Source organism: Tiliqua scincoides, chromosome 5, assembly GCF_035046505.1.
Source record: "Tiliqua scincoides isolate rTilSci1 chromosome 5, rTilSci1.hap2, whole genome shotgun sequence".
Classification (NCBI taxonomy): Eukaryota; Metazoa; Chordata; class Lepidosauria; order Squamata; family Scincidae; genus Tiliqua; species Tiliqua scincoides.
The window spans coordinates 107,440,189-107,459,018 of record NC_089825.1 but is presented as its reverse complement, the minus strand read 5'-3'; the positions used below and the strand labels follow the sequence as shown (position 1 = coordinate 107,459,018).

Here is an 18,830-nt window from a genome sequence, read left to right as displayed (position 1 = left end):
TTTGTTGAGCTCCGCATTCATCAGATATGGACCATTCTGGTGGTCTTGAGTTCCCCTTTGCCTGAACCTTGATAGGAGCCAAGGCACTCACAAGTAAACATGCACATCTAGCTCAAGTTTTGTTTCCATAGGGAAACAATGTATATTCTCCTTGTTGATTTGAAGGGGACGACGACTTCCTTTTCAAGTGTTTTGGGGGCCTGCGTTCATCGGATCGGGACCACTCTGGTGTTGTTGCATTTCTCTCAGCCTGCCTTTCAAAGTGGATTGAGACATGTTTGCCTACTCATGAGTAAACACACACAAGGCTCAGTTTCACTTTCCATGCAGGCGCCCCCCATATCTGTGGGGATAACTTCCAGATGCTACTGTGGGCACCTAAAGCTGTGGAGAGTAGAAAACCCTACAAGAAGTGGTTCACAAATTCCCCCATCACACAAATGACTTATCTGTACTGGTTTTCTCCTGGGTCTCAGTATCTCTTTGTTTCTGTCCTCCATGCTGTCTGCAACAGGAAGCACTGCAGTCTGTGTTTTCTGTTCTGTCTGCAAACATTAACAGAAAGGAAGAAGCACTAAAGGAATTGGGTTGGAGGGTTGTTTTCAGCCCTCCAACTGACTTCCTATTAGTGCTTCCTGCTTTCTGTTAGTGTTTACAGCTAGCACAGAAAACAGAAGCAGCGAGGCATAGGAGACAGCAACAGGAGGGCTGCCATCAGAGACAGATAAGTCATTTGCATGATGGGGGAAATTTGTGAACCGCAGATTAGTGAAACCACAGATATGGAACCTGAAGATACAGAGGGGCTACTGTATTTGAATTTTGGCTCCTCTGTCAGAAATATTCCTTTAATTGGCTAAAATACAGAAACCTCAAAGTCCATTCACACCCCTGGTAATTAGATTAAAGCTGCAGTCTGATACAGGGTGTGCCTTGTTATCCACAGGGTTTCTGTTCCAGAACCCTCAGTGGATAAATAAATCAGTGGATACCAAATCAGTGGAAAAATAGCTTTAAAGACCCACTTCCAGGTTTATCGCTCCTCCATTGTGCCCCCAAGTACATTGGTTTAGATGCTATACCGCATTCAGCCACTAGATGGGGTGAGTAATGAAAGCTAATGGAATGAAATTATAATTATCTAATAGTGTGAAGGTGGGAAATTGGATTTTGTTACAGGCATTTAAAGGTGGACCTCAGTATCAGTGGTGTGTCAGATCAGTGGATATCAAATCAGTGTATTCCTAGGTCCCACCTATACACTGTCTCCTGGCCGTAAGCCACACTGAACACAATGGAACTTACTTCTGAGTAGACACATGATTGTGCAGTAAGGCTGCAATCCTATATGCACTTTTCCAGGAGTAAACCCAATGAGACTTCTGAATAGACATTCACAGGATTGTACAGAGCTTCATGCAACCCCAGAACTCTTCATAAAATCCCCCAAACCCTTAATTATTGAAGCACTTCGATCAGTAAACCGTTACTCCAACATGGTACAATAGCCCCTGTATATGTAGGGTCAAATAAGGGTGTCCATGCCACTCAAATCCTCTGCACTCCTGGGAGGCTTCTCAACCACACTGGACTCAGCTAACTATTATCACACTTTGAACGGTCTGTTATGATCTTGTAACAAGTCCCTCTATCTTACCCCAATTCACATGCCGTAGTTTTTGGGTTGGGGTAAAAGAGAAAGACTGCCCTTATACCCCTTTCCTGAGTGCCATCTTTTCCCATCTTTTTGATGTATCAAGTACATACAATGTCAAAACCACCACAGCATTAGGTACATTCACAAAATTTTTGTGCTTAACGGAGGTTTATTATTTTATTTTTTGGGTGTCTGCAGTTTTTGTTATTTTACAATAAATTGGTGTACTTCTGACTGGATGCTCTACCACATTCATGCCCAGGTTTTGCTTTGGAGGGGTTAAATTTTCTAGTTTTTTTCAGAATGCTAATTTGCACCTAGTCTGAACCCTTATCAACATTAGCCTGGAACAGGGATGGACTCTATCTTCATCCTGAACAGATTATTTATTTAATCATACCACAAGTAAGCTCCTCCACTGTGGTTCTGGAGATCAGGTGAGATGGCCTTCCGTCCGGGAACCCTGAGTCCACCTCCACAAGAAGGTCCTGGAAGAGGTTGCTCACAAAAGGCTTTCTTTCTCACTTGGGTGACATTTCTCCATAGGTTTAAGGTTTGCTTAAGCCTTCCTTGCTGGAAGTCTTCCTTGCTGGAAGCCTATAAGTTCTCTAGCCCATCTAAAAGAACCTCCCCTATTCTATCCAGAAACTCCTCATTCTCCCTGACAAGATGAAGGATGACTGCTAGCTGCCATTCCAGGCCATGCACCTTCTCCTCTAGAAGGGCCACCACAGTTTGTACTTATGCATACTTCTCTGCATACGGCAGCAGGAACAGGAACATGCCATATTCTGTACAAACATGGCTGCTGCTGCTCCATGTGGGCTCCTTTTAGCTTGTGGAGTCTCTGGAGTTGCTGCCAGGTACTTCTGCTTGACCACACTCTTCCCTGTTCAAGTCCAATGTAAAACTTAGTGTTTTGCAACCCTCTTCTCAAGTTCAGGTCACAAGCTCCCTTGTCCTGGCTGCCTTCAGACTAACCAACCATGATGTGACCTTTCACATATTCATATGCTACTCCAACTGCATTTTTGTTGCTGTTGTTGCTACTACTGTTGTAGTTGTTTGAGTGACATCTGATCTAGGGACAGTGATATACAACCTGGTACCTCCCAACTGGATGATTTGACACACACTCTACCTGTGTCACTTATTGAAATGTGCTCAGAATGTGCAACTGGTATATAAGATAGCAGTTAACATTCTTAAAGGAAGTTTCTGTGGGACCCTAGAGCATCCATTTTGTATATTTTGCATTGATTTCATTGGTTTGCTACCAGGACTTGGGGGGGTGGAGCCTACAAATAATTTGATAACTACTCTTGGATGAGACAAAGGGGGGGGGGGAAGACAATTGAGAAGTTTATTAATTTCTTCTTATAAGCTGACCTTTGCTGTTCAGCTCAGGTCTCAGAATAATTATGTAGCATTTGGGGAAAAAGATACAGCCCAGCAACCCAGCACTAGAGGCCAAGATAGAGAAGATCTCCACAGCCACCATGGATTTCCCCTTGGTGCTCAGGTAAGAAGGAAGAAAGGACAACCAAACACTGCTAAACAACAGCATACTGAAAGTGATGAACTTGGCTTCATTGAAACTGTCTGGCAATTTCCTAGCTAGGAAAGCCACAGTGAAGCTGACCGTAGCCAGAAATCCCAGGTAGCCCAGAACACAATAAAACATGGTGATGGAGCCTTCATTGCACTCCACTACAATTTCTTCAGTCAGAGAGTCCATGTCCAAATCTGGGAATGGAGGAGCAGTGCAGAGCCACACAGCACAGATAATGGCTTGAATCAGGGAGCAAACAAAGATAATGGAGTTGGCCAGTTTTTTCCCCACCCATTTCCTCATCTTAGATCCTGGCTTGGTGGCCATGAAAGCCAGAACTACAGTGATAGTTTTGGCCAAGATGGAAGAGACAGCTACTGAGAAGACAAGACCAAAAGATGTCTGACGTAAATAACAGGTCACTTCCTGAGGCTTGCCAATGAATAGCAAGGAACAGAGGAAGCAGAGCAGTAAGGAGACAAGCAAAGAGTAGGTGAGGTCTCGATTGTTGGCTTTGACGATGGGAGTGTTCTGGTTCTTGATGAAGATTCCAAGCACCAAAGCTGTGGTCAGGATAAAAAACGAAGCCAAGACACTTAATATAATTCCTAAAGGCTCTTTTAAAGAGAGGAAATTGAGGTTCTTGGGCAGGCACTTATCGTGATTCTTGTTTGGAAATTGACCTTCTGGACATTTGAGACAGTCATCCATGTCTGAAACAATAGAACAAATTCCATTTCAATGTATTAGCCATGCCTTCTCTTCCCTTTTCATGCTATATCCTAGGTGAGTCGATTCATCTTTAATTCCTGGGGTTTGTCCCTCAATCCACTTTTCTTTGAAATAGTGATTTACTCAAATTGCTCAAGCCTTCTGGCTGCTTGAGGAGGTAATATGGAGCTAGTCTTTTATCTGCAAGCTGCTTCCCAGTAAAGGAAGTTCTGTCCTATCTGTCAAATCCACTATGGTTGTGGGAAGGCATTTGCAGTTTAATAAAGAAGGAATACTCAGGTAATTCCAACCATGTTTTGCTCAATGTGGGATTTTAGTGGATTGGAATACAAGTGAGGGACCTCGGTATCCACTGATTTGGTATCCAGTGATTTAACTCACCGCTGATACCAAGGTCTACCTTTAAATGTCTTGTAACAAGGGAAAAAAGCACCAAAATCCAATTTCCCACCTTTGTGCTGTTAAGTAATTAAAATTTTGTTCCACTAAATTCCATAATTCACCCCATCTAGTGGCTGAATGTGGTATAGTGTCTATACCAGTGCATTCTGGGATGACAGTGGAGGAAAGAAACCTGGAAGTGGGTCTTGAAAGCTATTTTTCCACTGATTTGGTATCCACTTTAAAAAAAAAAATCCATTGAGATAACAAGGCACGACCTGTATTTGGAGGTGCCTCCGAGGATATTATGAGTAGATACCTCAAAGCATGGGAGAAGATGTAATGGAAGAACCTCTTTTTGAGAATGTGATGCTTTACCAGTTTTGCATTTAGGACATATGTAACATGTGCACCCAGGGATAGATCACCACTTTCCCCTTTACTCTGCACCTTCTCCTTCTAAGGAGTTCCTCAATCCTCTACTTTCCTTTCCCCTCTTTCTTCTAACTGCATTCCTTAGGGCTCCACTGTGTGTACATTAGTGGTAGAATCACACCCCCCCCCGTCCATAGCTTAAGAGTAAGTGTGTTAGGATGGTGAGGCCCAGCTTGTGAGGCCCAGCTTCCTTGTGTTTTGTTCTTGAGCACTTTAGGTAACCTTTGGTGTATTTTACTCATTCCTTTACTCAATTACATAGAAGTGCCATTGGCTAATATTTTGCATTCCTGCATACAATTGTTTTTCCTCTGTGTGTGCAGGTCACTTGTGCTTTAAAGAGCACTGCTGGTAACGGGGAATAGTAATACAATTGTGGGGATGTAATTCAGTCTTTGCAGCCATTGCTGCCACAAACTGGTCCTAAGTGTGCGGCTCATACTGTGAGCCATAAAATGTTAGCAGGGAGTCAAGAATTTGGTTCTTTAGTAAAGGCATTTATGTGACGTTGTACGTGCCAAACATGTAAGAAATCTATTTCATGTAAGAAATTGCACATCCTGCTATTAAATGTGTCCTGATTAATCTAGAGCAACAATGATTTGTTGAAGCTGAAAGGTGCATTAAGATGAACTGTCCCCATTCAGGTATCAACTTTCAGTCCATCCCTTCTGTTGAATTTTCACTAGGGTATACTCCTTAATTTCTTCTATTATGAAGAATGGAATGGGAGAATAAATGAAAGATATTATGAAGTGCATGATTCATAACACTGCACACTATGTCTGAAATCGTATGCATACTTACCTGAAAGTAAGTCCTACCAAAGACAGTGGAACTTACCTCTTGGTAAATAAGTATTGGATTGCATTGTATGTCTCTTACCCTTCTGGTTTGAAATCTTCCCTCCAGGACATGGATCACAATCATAGCAACAAAATGGCTTCCCTTCTTTCTTTTTTCTGCTGTAACCCGGATTGCAGTGGTCATTACACACAGCAATAGGCTGAACCTATGTAAAAAAGAGGGGGGGATATCACTCTTCTACATAGTAAACCAATGTCCATCCTCATCTAAGACCAAACCTGCTTCTGTTTGACAGGGGAAGGGATGGATTATAACTGAGGAGGAGCAATCATGAACGTATGCATTTTGGAAATGCAATACTGCACACATGAACAGAACTTCTGAAAGAATAAACTCAGGTTCAGATTGGTGTTCTAGGGGCTGGTTTGAAAAGAGACAGAACCATTTGCAAAATAATTTCTTCTGAGTCTTTTGATTGCTGTTAGTTTTTGTGTTCTATGTTAGACCAACAAGCTCAGGGTGCTCATATCTTTCAGAACTTTTGATACACTAAGATGTTCAGGGCACCCATATATGGTAACACAACACAAGCAGCTTTGGAGGGGGCTCATTTGGCAGAGTCCAGGCAGTCGGTCAGTGACGTGTTCCAAATTGTGTATGACATGCTCTTCCCATGCAGAAACAAGTTGTATTTGAGCAGGGTGAGTTATTCTGTAGGAATACAGAATACTCTTGTAGGAATGGGCTCAAAGCTTTTACCTTGCCATTAGCCGGGGTGGCTTCAAAGATCAATTAGGTGGGACAGTGGCTGTAGCCAGTGGTCACAATGAAACCTATTTGGACAGGGAATCTCCAGAGCCCCCACTAGCCATGACATTGATTTGGGCCAGGAACCTACTTGGCCTTCCTAGTCTAGTCATCAAGGAAGGCCCAGGAGAGGGCTTTGAAACCTGCTTTGCATTGCATATTTCTTTGGATAAGTGCCACTAATTCTTCAGTGTGCCAAACTTGAAAATTCCAAACATAAAAATTCTCACTCTACACACTGCTAATTTTCAAGAAAACAATTATATAGAAATGTAGCAGTATGACTTTCTCACATGGCTAATTGTTCAGACTTTCCTTGGTCATTCATTCATTCATTTAAAACAATTATACCCCACCTTTCCTAAATCTCAAGGTGGCTTACAAAACTTACTATATAAAACAAAGCATAAAATGCATTTTACTACATAAAACACAGCATAAAACACAGCATTTATTTTATAAACAGTTAAAATCGAGATCATTTAAAACCAGCACAGCAGTTGCATAATAATTCTAAAAACCCATAGGTGGTGACAAGTAAAAAAAGCAATATACAACAAGCTAAAATCACATGACTATCCAATAAAAACAGGTTGCAGAAAAGGCAACCAGGAGTGTTCCATCTTTATCCACCCCCAAAAGCTAATGCGCATGAAAAGGTTCTTACGTTCTGTCAGCAAGTTCCATAAAACGGTGCCATGCATGAGAAAGCCCTCTTTCTTGCTGCCGCACCCCTCACTTTATGTACATTATGCACATTATCATGCAACAGATAAATGGGAGAAGGGGGAGAAAATATTTTTTGCTTATTTTTCATTCATATGAAATGATGCAGTCTTCTATCAAATAAATTCCCATTTAGCTTTCCATCTTACAACCTATAGTCAAATCCCACCTGATTAAATGTGCTGTGCCATGTGATGGCCTCCTGATTAATGGTGAACTCTTTGCCTGGACAAGACCATGGATCCATCATTCCTGTCTTCACTCTGGAGAAGGACTGGTTTGGGAAAGTCACCCAATTGATCAGATCAAATCCGCCTGCTAATTCACCCTCCTTATCAAAAGACACCGTGTCTCCTGCACTGTTGTTGAATGAGATGCTCCTCAGAAAAGGGTGAAGCTGGATTGAAAGAAGGATAAGAGGCTTTAGAAATTATGGGAAATGTTGCAAATGTTGATTGCAAACAGAATTAAAACAGTCCACAATGGCTCAAACGTTTGTGAGTAAGCAAATGGACTGCTTGCAATGGCTGAAATGAACAAATATTGTGGAATATGCACAGGCATGGAATTGCCAATGCCCAGACCTGTGGATTAGCTTGGTCCGCCCCTGATCACTTTCACCTGAAAGACAACCTTCTACCGGGCAATGATGGGGACTGACAGGGGCTGTGTATCCCTGATGCTCAAGCTGGGCATCTCAGTGTCTTTTAAAATCATTGACCATGATGTCCGAACATATGAACATAAGAACAGCCCCACTGGATCAGACCAGAGGCCCATCTAGTCCAGCTTCCTGTATCTCACAGCAGCCCACCAAATGCCCCAGGGAGCACACCAGATAACAAGAGACCTCATCCTGGTGCCCACCCTTGCATCTGGCATTCTGACATAACCCATTTCTAAAATCAGGAGGTTGCACATATGCATCATGGCTTGTAACCCATAATGGATTTTTCCTCCAGAAACTCGTCCAATCCCCTTTTAAAGGCGTCCAGGCCAGATGCCATCACCACATCCTGTGGCAAGGGGTTCCACAGACCAACCACACGCTGAGTAAAGAAATATTTTCTTTTGTCTGTCCTAACTCTCCCAACACTCAGTTTTAGTGGATGTCCCCTGGTTCTGGTGTTATGTGAGAGTGTAAAGAGCATCTCTCTATCCACTTTATCCTTCCCATGCATAATTTTGTGTGTTTGAAAGCACTGTTTTGCAGTGCTCCTTCTTAACCGACAGATTCAAGAAAGTGGTGATGGGATGACTGTTCCACGGTCACAGGTCCTGAATAGGATTGGGTCATAAGTGAATTTAAGCATTTCTATCTCAGAGTCCAACAGAATGATTTTTATTCTCTACTCCTCTAATGCCACCATGAACAAGGGAACTGATTCACAAGTGGTATATTACCTGATTATTTTGCAGATTTGGAAAAATTCTACGTTTGTCTCTCATTGCTCTGCACCTAGGCCTGAATAATGACATCTTTTGGAATGTGTGTGCTACAGCAAGGACCGCATTGTAGATACTGTAACTTTGGCCTGTCATGCTCATTTCAAAAAGGGTCCCTGGGAGGTTCTCCAACCTCTCTTGGCCAGTGCAAGTATCACTGCTTTCCTTGATCCCATCTGATTCAGAAAATAAGCAATCAAATGCCTGTTCCCAGAAGATCCTGATGAAATCATCTCCATGTTGTGACTTAGGATGTAGGAACCGAAGGAACTCTGAAAACCCTGGCACTTCATTGGAGTGAATGGCAAAAGACAAGGTACCATGGAAGGGCTGTATATCAAAATCCCTCTCCTTTGACAATGCTGAAAAATCCCACCGGGCTGTCATAATCCACACTTTCCCTATAGTAGCCACTGCAGCATCTTCTAATAATGTATAAAAATATATCATCCATTTCAAACCTGTTGTGGTCTGACCATTAGCATTGACAACAATGACTTTGACTTCAGAACTGATTGGTGACAGGATTCTGGAAACATAAGGATTTGCTAAATTTATAGACTCTATTCTTTCTACCATCTCTGTAAGTTGAGATAGGACTGGTATTCTAGTAATAAAGGCTATACAGATTCTATGTTCAGAAAGCATCTTGGTCATGGTCTGCACAAATCTTTCTCCATTATCATCTTTGGAAGCAAGAATCCTCACCCATATCCACTGGAAATGTTGAAGGAGATGGACAATCCCTCTGTACTGATGTGCCTCATTAGGGACCATCCGGTAAAAAGAAGGGAGATGCAATTTAACATTCCTCACTGGAAATGATGCACAGTAGGCAATCTAAGCAAAGTATAAGAAGAATAAATTTGAGAACAAGGAGCAGAACTGATGCCTAATGGTAATGATTCCAGTTGAGATCTACTGAGAAGGAACACCATTCTGAAAGACTGATAAATTTAGTCCAGGGCTCTCCAAACTATGGCCCAGGGACCACATCCAGCCTGCCACAAGATTCTATACAGTCTTCAGAAAAAAATTTTTTTCCCAACCATGCAGTTCTGTCCACTGCTCTCCTTTCCATATGGTCAGAGTGGTGTCAGCCTGGCTAACCCTCATTTTTAGTCACCTGGACCATATGCTTTAAGGCCCTCAGAGCATAATTGTTGAGTGTTAACCTCATCCCTGCCAATAAATCAGGTTTCCTTATGTTGACTTTTCAACAATGCGGTAAAATTCTCACAGTGTGGAAATCATTTTTGCACATGCATAAACAAATCATAGCAGACTGGGTTTTGCAATGGATCAGACAGAGACAGTGTGTCCTGCATTGCTTGCCTCCGCCCTATATAAAACTGATTTTTTTCAGCGCACAAAAATTTGTAAAATATATGTGTCCCGCCTACTGAAAATTTTGGAGACCCCTGCTTTAGTGAAATGGAAAGTGCATTAATTTAATGGTAAGTGAAAGAAAAAATTGTGGATCTGCTCTGTATTAAAAATAATAATAATAGTACACTAGTACAAATACCTGCTGAAACAAAATACAGTTCTGAAATAAAAGATGTGTAACATAAGAACATTACATAAGAAAAATCAAAGCAGCCAAAGCAATGATCACAAAATATGCCCAGAGCATAAAGCATACCTGATGGAAGATTTGCTGAAAGAAAAAACAAATGTGCAGGTTTATAGGGCTTATGGGTTCTCAAATAGCAACATTCTATTCCTTTCCCAGAGAAATGTTGTATGATGCTGAAAATATAACAGCATTAGATATCACAGTACCAAAGAATTGTAGAAACAGGCAAAATGGACCCTCGTTATTCAGTCCTCTGGGGAGGAAGAGATCAGAAATCTCACTGGCAGTACAATCCTAACTTGCACTGGAACAGGCAGTCCAATGGGCCTGTGCTGTATCCACTGCAAGTTTCAGGCTGCCTGAGGCTTGGCCTGAGGCAAGGGAAAATATTTCCCCATGCCAAGGTTATGATGATTTGCTATCTAAATTTATTTCCCCGATTTTTGGCGCTGTAACGGGGCTGCAGGTGGAGGAGCAGCTTGCTTTTCTGCTATCTGATATAAATTCTGATATATCGCTCAGGGTGGCCCGTTTCTGCCATGCTGCACAGTTGATAAGAAAGAAAATTGAGAGCATAAATCGATAATTTTATGATTTTATATATGTGTAAAGGGATGTTGGTTTTAATTTTGTGTATTTTGTTATGCTGTTTTGTGAGTAGCTGGTCGGATGACCGTTAATAAAGTATCTATCTATCCCATGCCAAGGGGAGAGCCACAGCAGCCCCAATGGGGCTAGTTGGATCTGCGCTACTGAAATCTGTGGAATAAATCTGAGCAACCCAAGATTTCCCTGGGCCACCTGGGAATGGGACTAGGATCCAGCATAAGTTACAGATCCTGGCTTTATTTCCTGCTTCCCACCCCCTGCCCGCCTGCCCCAGGAATGCCCACTGACTGCTCTCCCCTACCCAAAATGCCTCCCTCCCTCCTGCCTCCTCCTGCCCTCCTCACACCTCTCCAGACCCCTGCACCAGCTGTGCTTGGCCAACGCAAACTCACCCATTCCCAGGGACCGCATCGGCACAGGGAGGTCAGCGCACATTGGTGCACCGGTCTATCTCCCCGAAGAGTGGTGCAAAAGTGCTTTATGGCACTTTTGCGATACTCTTTGTGCCAGCTGAAGGGGCATTTAGGATTGCACCCATAAAAGTCACTGGTTTCATTAAAAAAATTTCATTCCTCCTTTAGAAAAAGTATTTGATATGGATAATCAAAGACTATTGGCATATTATATGGATGGAATGGAAATAAATCAAAATCTCCTTGCATTGTTTATAAAAATGCATGAATATTCCTGGGTATACATTCAAAAGATTAGCATTATCTGAGAGGACACATTTCCTTGCTCATATGCTGATTGTACCTGTGGAATCTTGTAGATGCCTAACTGAGTGGCCATGTGAAGAGAGACTTCAGAATCCAGTCCCCCAATGACAGCTATCAGATGCTGGTGCTTGTCACATTTGAAGTTGGGGACAAACTTTTCCTGGGTGGAAAGAAGTTTCAGGATGTTCTGATGAGTAATCTTTGCAGTTAGGAAACTGTCATAAATGTGGAAACCCAGGCTGACATTTGGTAGGATCTTGGGGTTCTCATTGATCTCCTTCACGGCATATACCAAGGACAGGACATGTTGATAATTCTTTGGGGCTGAACTAAAGTTTTAAATTTTGTAATGAAAAAATATATTCAAGCCTTCAAGACACACCTATGTCCAAGCATTCCTTGCTATGCAGTATTGTAGTATGGAATGTTATTAGATTCCATAGTTATATGGAATCTTACTTACTTTCATAATTATTCCACTCTACTTATCCAAAACCAGGTCTTTCAATACATTTAAAAAATCATTAAATAGTGCCTAAAATTATTAAATCAAATCATTAAATTTGTACCTTCTGAGTACATGTATGCAATTGTTATCAATCTGTCTTCCCAGTCATTGTGTTCAGCATATTGCACAGTAATAAATAAATACAGTTCTCCTGGAAGTTATTAAAGTTAAAATAAATCCTCATGAACATAATCCGGGAAACGGGTTCACAGTTTACTGAAGAGTTCAGGAAAGAGGTTTTTTTCCATTCCTTCCAAACCCAATTTCACCCCTCTGTAGGATCTGACCAAGTGTCTATAGTTTGTTCCTGCAACCATAAACTATAAAGTTTCATGCTGAGTCTCTGGTGCTTGGCACCAGCACTGCCTGGAAGAAAAGGGGGCAATGAGGAAGTAAACCAGAATTCTCCAGCAAGATGCGATCTCACCTTTCACTGGCAAATTCCGGTCTCTCCCATCTCTTTCAAACTGGCTTGAAGAAAATGTGTCCGGTTACTAAGTTTTGAAAACACTGATGGCACCCTTGACTATCTCTAGATATTCTTTAAAGAAATATATATTAAACTGGGAAAGTATACTATTCACTACAGTAGAGCCTTAATCCTAGCTGTCTGTTTTTAAAGTATGTACTGAAAATAGTGCAATGAACAGAATATTTGTGTGATTTATAGAAAAAGCAAGCACATCATATTGAAGAACACACATTTACAGCACAATCCCAGGCTTGTCTGCTCAGAAATCACTTAAGTCCCTCTAAAAACAGTGGGACTTACTCTCAAGTAACTGTGTTGCAGCATTATACAATTGATGAAAGAACTCTGCTAATGTTTAAGTGCACATTCCAAAGAAATCATAAACAGACTTCCTTCTGAACATGCCTATCCATCTATAACATACTCTGAATGCACCTGATCTGGTGAATGTTACAGAGGGTTAAATATTTCCTTACATAATTCCCTCTATCAGCTTGGTTTTGGGGTGCTCGTTGAAAGAAGTGTCATCAAATAGACAGCCAAACTGTGAAACCATCGCTCCAACGATGAGATCTCCTCTCTGGTGATACTTGTACGGGAGCTGGGAGGGATCGGTGATGGTGCACATAGTAGTATGAGCCTTGCATTCAGTTGGAGGAAACTGCAGGCTCAGAACAAGCAGCAGCAACAACAGAAATATTGCTGACATCATGGCCAAATCTTGACTCAGAACATTCAGTGTCCTTCTATGCACCAGCTGTTTGGCTGAAACACCACTGACTTCCAATGTGGGTGCGCAGTTTTGGATGTTCACAGCTCTGATCAGGCAAGGATGATGTTTTAAGTAAGCATTTAGATTTACTTATTGAAGGTGTTTGTGGCCTTAGAAAATCCATGAGATCTGCCTAGAAGGAGCATAAAACATAGTAATTTAAGTTAATTACAGGCTATTATCATTCTAGGCTATTGTGCTGGCTGAGATCATTTTTGCATCAGATGAGGCAAAGAAAGTTTTTCACTTACCAGACTTACCGGACAATAAATGTGGTCTGATATTATTCAAAATCATGTGTCTTGCATGTTTATTAGGGGTGGGGGTGTAAAGGCATATCAGGAATACTGCAACCCTTGGCAAATATACCACCCCAATATAAACTATTCAGTGGATGCAGAAAATAGACAGGACATTCAGGGTAATATCCCCCTCCCCCAAAACAAATCAGGTGTGAAGCTAAAACATCCTTATCCAGCACTTGAAAGCAACCAGTGAACTTAAGAATGTCTACTGGACAAATGATGTGGGATCTATCTTTAAGGGTGCAATTGCCTCACAAACCTTACAGAATACTTTGAAAAGGTCAACAGGCATGTGGGTGCAGGAGAACCCGTAGACATTATATATCTGGACTTTCAGAAGGCGTTCGACATGGTCCCTCACCAAAGGCTACTAAAAAAAAACTCCACTGTCAGGGAATTAGAGGACAGGTCCTCTCATGGATTGAGAACTGGTTGAAGACCAGGAAACAGAGAGTGAGTGTCAATGGGCAATTTTCACAATGGAGAGAAGTGAAAAGCGGTGTGCCTCAAGGATCTGTCTTGGGACCGGTGCTCTTCAACCTCTTCATAAATGACCTAGAGACAGGGTTGAGCAGTGAAGTGGCAAAGTTTGCAGATGACACCAAACTTTTCCGAGTGGTGAAGATCAGAAGTGATTGTGAGGAGCTCCAGAAGGATCTCTCCAGACTGGCAGAATAGGCAGCAAAATGCAGAAGCACTTCAATATCAGTAAGTGTAAGGTCATGCACATTGGGGCAAAAAATCAAAACTTTACATATAGGCTGATGTAACTTTACATATAGGTTCTGAGCTGTCTGTGACAGATCAGGAGAGAGATCTTGGGGTGGTGGTGGACAGGTGGATGAAAGTGTCAACCCAATTTGCGGCGGCAGTGAAGAAGGCCAATTCTATGCTTGGGATCATTAGAAAAGGTATTGAGAACAAAACGGCTAATATTATGATGCCGTTGTACAAATCGATGGTAAGGCCACACCTGGAGTATTGTGTCCAGTTCTGGTCGCCGCATCTCAAAAAAGACATAGTGGAAATTGAAAAGGTGCAAAAGAGAGCAACTAAGATGATTACTTGGCTGGGGCACCTTCCTTATGAGGAAAGGCTACGGCATTTGGGCCTCTTCAGCCTAGAAAAGAGGCGCCTGAGGGGGGACATGATTGAGACATACAAAATTATGCAGGGGATGGTCAGAGTGGATAGAGAGATGCTCTTTACACTCTCACATAACACCAGAACCAGGGGACATCCACTAAAATTGAGTGTTGGGAGAGTTAGAACAGACAAAAGAAAATATTTCTTTACTCAGCATGTGGTTGGTCTGTGGAACTCCTTACCACTGGATGTGGTGATGGTGTCTAGCCTAGATGCCTTTAAAAGAGAATTGGACAAGATTCTGGAGGAAAAATCCATTATGGGTTACAAGCCATGATGTGTATGTGCAGTGCAACCTCCTGATTTTAGAAATGGGCTATGTCAGAATGCCAATGCAAGGGAGGGCACCAGGATGAGGTCTCTTGTTATCTGGTGTGCTCCCTGGGGCATTTGGTGGGCTGCTGTGAGATACAGGAAGCTGGACTAGATGGGCCTATGGCCTGATCCAGTGGGGCTGTTCTTATGTTCTTAAGCCTGGAGGCTTGCGCTGTATCCAGCGCAGGATTGTGGCCAGAAGCGACTCAACCAGAGCTAAGGGGAAACTTTTCCCCTTACTCCTGGATAAGGGCTGCTGGCCACAATGGGTCTCCTCGGAGTTGCGCCACCTCTGGAGGTGGCACAAGTCTGAGGAGAGCGGAGCGGCTTGAAGCCGCTCCATTTTCCCTTGGAACAGAGGTTGGGATCTGGCATAACTGCCGAATTCCAGCCCCACCTCCTGTTCACCGCCCACCCCCAGGGCCACTCATTGCCCACCCTTCCCCCACCCAGGAACGCCTCCCTCCCTCCTCCTCCCTGCCCCCCACGCCTACCTTTTCCACTTGTGTCAGTGCCGGCGGTCCGACACAAGTGGCTGAGGGGAAGCTGGCACAGAGGCTTATGTCAGCCTCCCATGCTGGAGCTTCTTGGAGCACTGGCCTGGCTTCCCCTTGAGGAGGTGCAAATATGCTTTATGGCACTTTTGCAACCCTCCTAGGCTGGCCCAAGGGACTTGGGCCGGCATAGGGCGCAGTTTGGATTGCACCCTAAGTGTTTAAGGAAAGCCTGAGATCAGGCTAATGCAGTGGTTCCAAAACAGTAAGCCATGGCTCTCCAGGAAGCCATGGAAACCAGCCAGGGGAGTTGCGGAATCCTTGCAAAAAACCCATAGCCCTATACAATGTATAGCATTGTAGCTCTCACAGAGGCCGTGGTCAATGACCCAGTGGCCAATTGAGCCATCAGTCAAAAAAGTTTAGGAACCATTGGGCTAAAGGCCTCTATTGAACAATTTCTGTTAACCAATCCGTCAAGGACTCTGAAGAAGAAGAAGAGGGGAAGAATTGAAAAATGGGCTGGAAAGTTGAATCTCAGTGGCAAAAGTGTGCACTGGATCCTATCCCCCTTTTCCCAATCTGCCCCACCCGCTTCCTCTCCTCAGACTTATGCCAGCTTCATAGCTGGTGTAGGTCCAAGGAGACTCATAGGTGACCAATGCTATGCACATGAAACAGGAGAAACAGGCTGGAATATCTTGGTCCTTCATACATTCTTGCTAGCAATCCACAAAATCCCATATCTCATTCCTTGTCTTGTATGCAATCAAATTGGTGGTGCACGTGGGGGGATGTTGAGACACACAAAATTATGCAAGAGATGGATAGAGTGGATAGAGGGCTGTTCTTTTCCCTCGCACACAACGCCAGAACCAGGGGACGTGCATTAAAACTGAGTGTTGGGAGAGTTAGGACATACAGAAGGAAATATTTATTTACCCAGCAAGTAATTGGTCTGTGGGACTCCTTGCCACAGGATGTGATGATGGCATCTGGCCTGGATGCCTTTAAAAGTGTATGGACAAATTTATGGAGGAAAAGTCCATCAGGAGTTACAAGCCATGATGTGTATGTGCAGTGCAACCTCCTGATTTTAGAAATGGGCTATGTCAGAATGCCAGATGCAAGGGAGGGCACCAGGATGCAGGTCTCTTGTTGTTTTGTGTGCTCCCTGAGGCATTTGCTGGGCCACTGTGTGATACAGGAAGCTGGACTAGATGGTCCTTTGACCTGATCCAGCGGGGTTCTTCATATGATTTTATGTTCTTATGTGCCTCTGTCATTTTCCTCCTGGGTGTAAGTCATAAGTCTGCTGTGTGAGTAGTTCTGGAAGTGGCCGGGGGGTGGGGGTGGGGGTGGAATTAGAATTGGAATGTCACTTGTCAGGTCAATTTTGCTGATTTTTAGTTATGACTAATTTGGATGCAACATATTAATTTCAATTGAAGGGGCACCTGGTGTCGTAACAAAGGGGGTTTGGAAGACCTAGGGCTCTTGGTTTTTGAACCTTAAAACCCTCAAGACCCCTTGCCCGGTAGTACTGCCACCACCCTGTACATGCCAGTGCCTCAGTCTACAGACACTGAGACTCTCTAGGCTTAATTCTATCCCTTGCAGGCACTGAGCTCTTTCTCATTTAAAGCCTCAGTCCTCAAGTTACTAGATCTCAACGAGTACTTAGTAGCTTACTGAGCAGCTAGGCAGGATTCTGAGCCTTTGTCCCCAACAGACAATGAAACAACTTAGTAAAAGATATTTTAGTTTATTAAGTACCTAAGGTTACACACTCTACAATAAGGCAGCAAATGCTAGAGGCATAAACATCTAGGAAACATATCAGCACTAAAACAATAAAGCTAGCTGGCTATCTCTAGTAATACCTATCTCTCACCTGGTTAGTTACTCTTTTCAGATCTCTTCCTTCCAGGGCTAATTATTAGGCTGTCCAATCAGAACCCTTGGTGAACAGAGCCTTCCCGAAGTTGGCCTGGTTGTTAAATCCTCATAGTTCTTACCACTCCCAACTGAAGATCCACAGCTGCACTCAATCACCCTTGATAAGGCGGCACTCTGTCTGCTGAGGTGCTAGCACTCCATTTGGTTGTAATTCCTGACCATAAAAGGAGAGATTCCTCTTTGTTTATTTACCCACATTCCTATAGCTGGGAACCGCTAGCAGCTTCTCAGTTACACTTTCTTAGTTTGGTTCAGGCTTCTCCTGCCAACTTAGGCCTAACATGGACTTATTCATGACACCTGGGTACAGATAGGCAGGTACTTCCCTCTCCTAGGTTCTTCTGGAAAGCTATCTGATCTCCCTATATCCCTTCTTCTGCACACTTTCACCCACTTTGCTCTGCCCTTCCCCTTCTAAGGAAATTCTACATCCTCCTCCTCTCTCTCTTCCTTTCTCCTCCTTTGATAGCCCAAACCTATGGGCTGGAGCCATAAAGCAGGTAAACCAGCAGGAGAAGTGAAAAGGGGTGGAATGCAGGCAGGGGGAAGACTGGGTTGGGAGGGGAGCGGGGAGAGAGCAGAGGCTGCGGGAGGAGGTGGATTAGGTGGTGATGGCTCATGCCGGATCGTATCCCTGTTTCTTGTAGCCTTGATTCCCCCATTCTCTCTTGGACCTGCACTAATGAAAGGGGACCCACTGTGGAGCGGGAAGCTTATGCAGGGGTAGGGGGATTTAAATCCCCTTTCCCTGGTGAAGCCTCCCAAACCGCCTCCCCTAGCTGGATACAGTGCACCATTTTTGGTGTGGCTGCACCACTGGAGAGAGGGGCAAGGATAGATTTGGGTAGTCTAATCATTGGGTATACATAGCCAGTAATCTCAAGTAAGGCACTTGAGTCAAATAAAGATGGAGGCAGCATTGTTCTATATTAGCTGCATCTTCTGAGCATTAACCAAGACCAGCCCCACAGAGGAGAGTTTACAGCAATCTAATTTTTTCCTCATTGTGAGTGTGTACAAGGGGATGGGTGGGGGGAGATCAGCAAGCAGTGCAGTGCAAGTCAATGTAAAGGAGCTTCTCTCTCAGATACATCAACAGACCCCTCTGTTTCCATCCCAGAGGCATTCTGTTTGGCTCTCATTTCTCTCTGTCTCTCTGGGTCCCATTGACCCCATACCTCACCAAGTCACAATGAGATCCAACAAATATTTTCTTCTCCTCGTATAATGGGGAAAAAATTATCTCACCAGGCACTATAGTCAGGAGCAGTGATTTTCAAAGCTGTAATTAACTTCAATTACTATGAGTCATGCTACATCAAATCACACAAGTCGGAAAGTGGACATAAAATATCCACAATATCCTGCACTGTTCAGACACTGAATGTTCTGAATCAGACTTGGCCAAG

The 18,830-nt window shown here is 43.3% G+C and overlaps 1 protein-coding gene across 1 annotated transcript; it reads right to left on the bottom strand.

Annotated features, from left to right (window-relative positions):
• Positions 1-432: 432 nt before the first annotated feature.
• Positions 433-13,058, bottom strand: LOC136653009 (vomeronasal type-2 receptor 26-like). The gene is made up of 9 exons (XM_066629935.1): positions 12,907-13,058; positions 11,488-11,779; positions 10,189-10,203; positions 8,534-9,383; positions 7,682-7,692; positions 7,267-7,518; positions 5,643-5,769; positions 3,047-3,922; positions 433-545 (listed from the first exon to the last, which is right to left on the bottom strand). Exons 1-9 carry the CDS (start codon positions 13,056-13,058, stop codon positions 433-435), a joined length of 2,688 nt encoding a protein of 895 aa, XP_066486032.1.
• Positions 13,059-18,830: the final 5,772 nt, after the last annotated feature.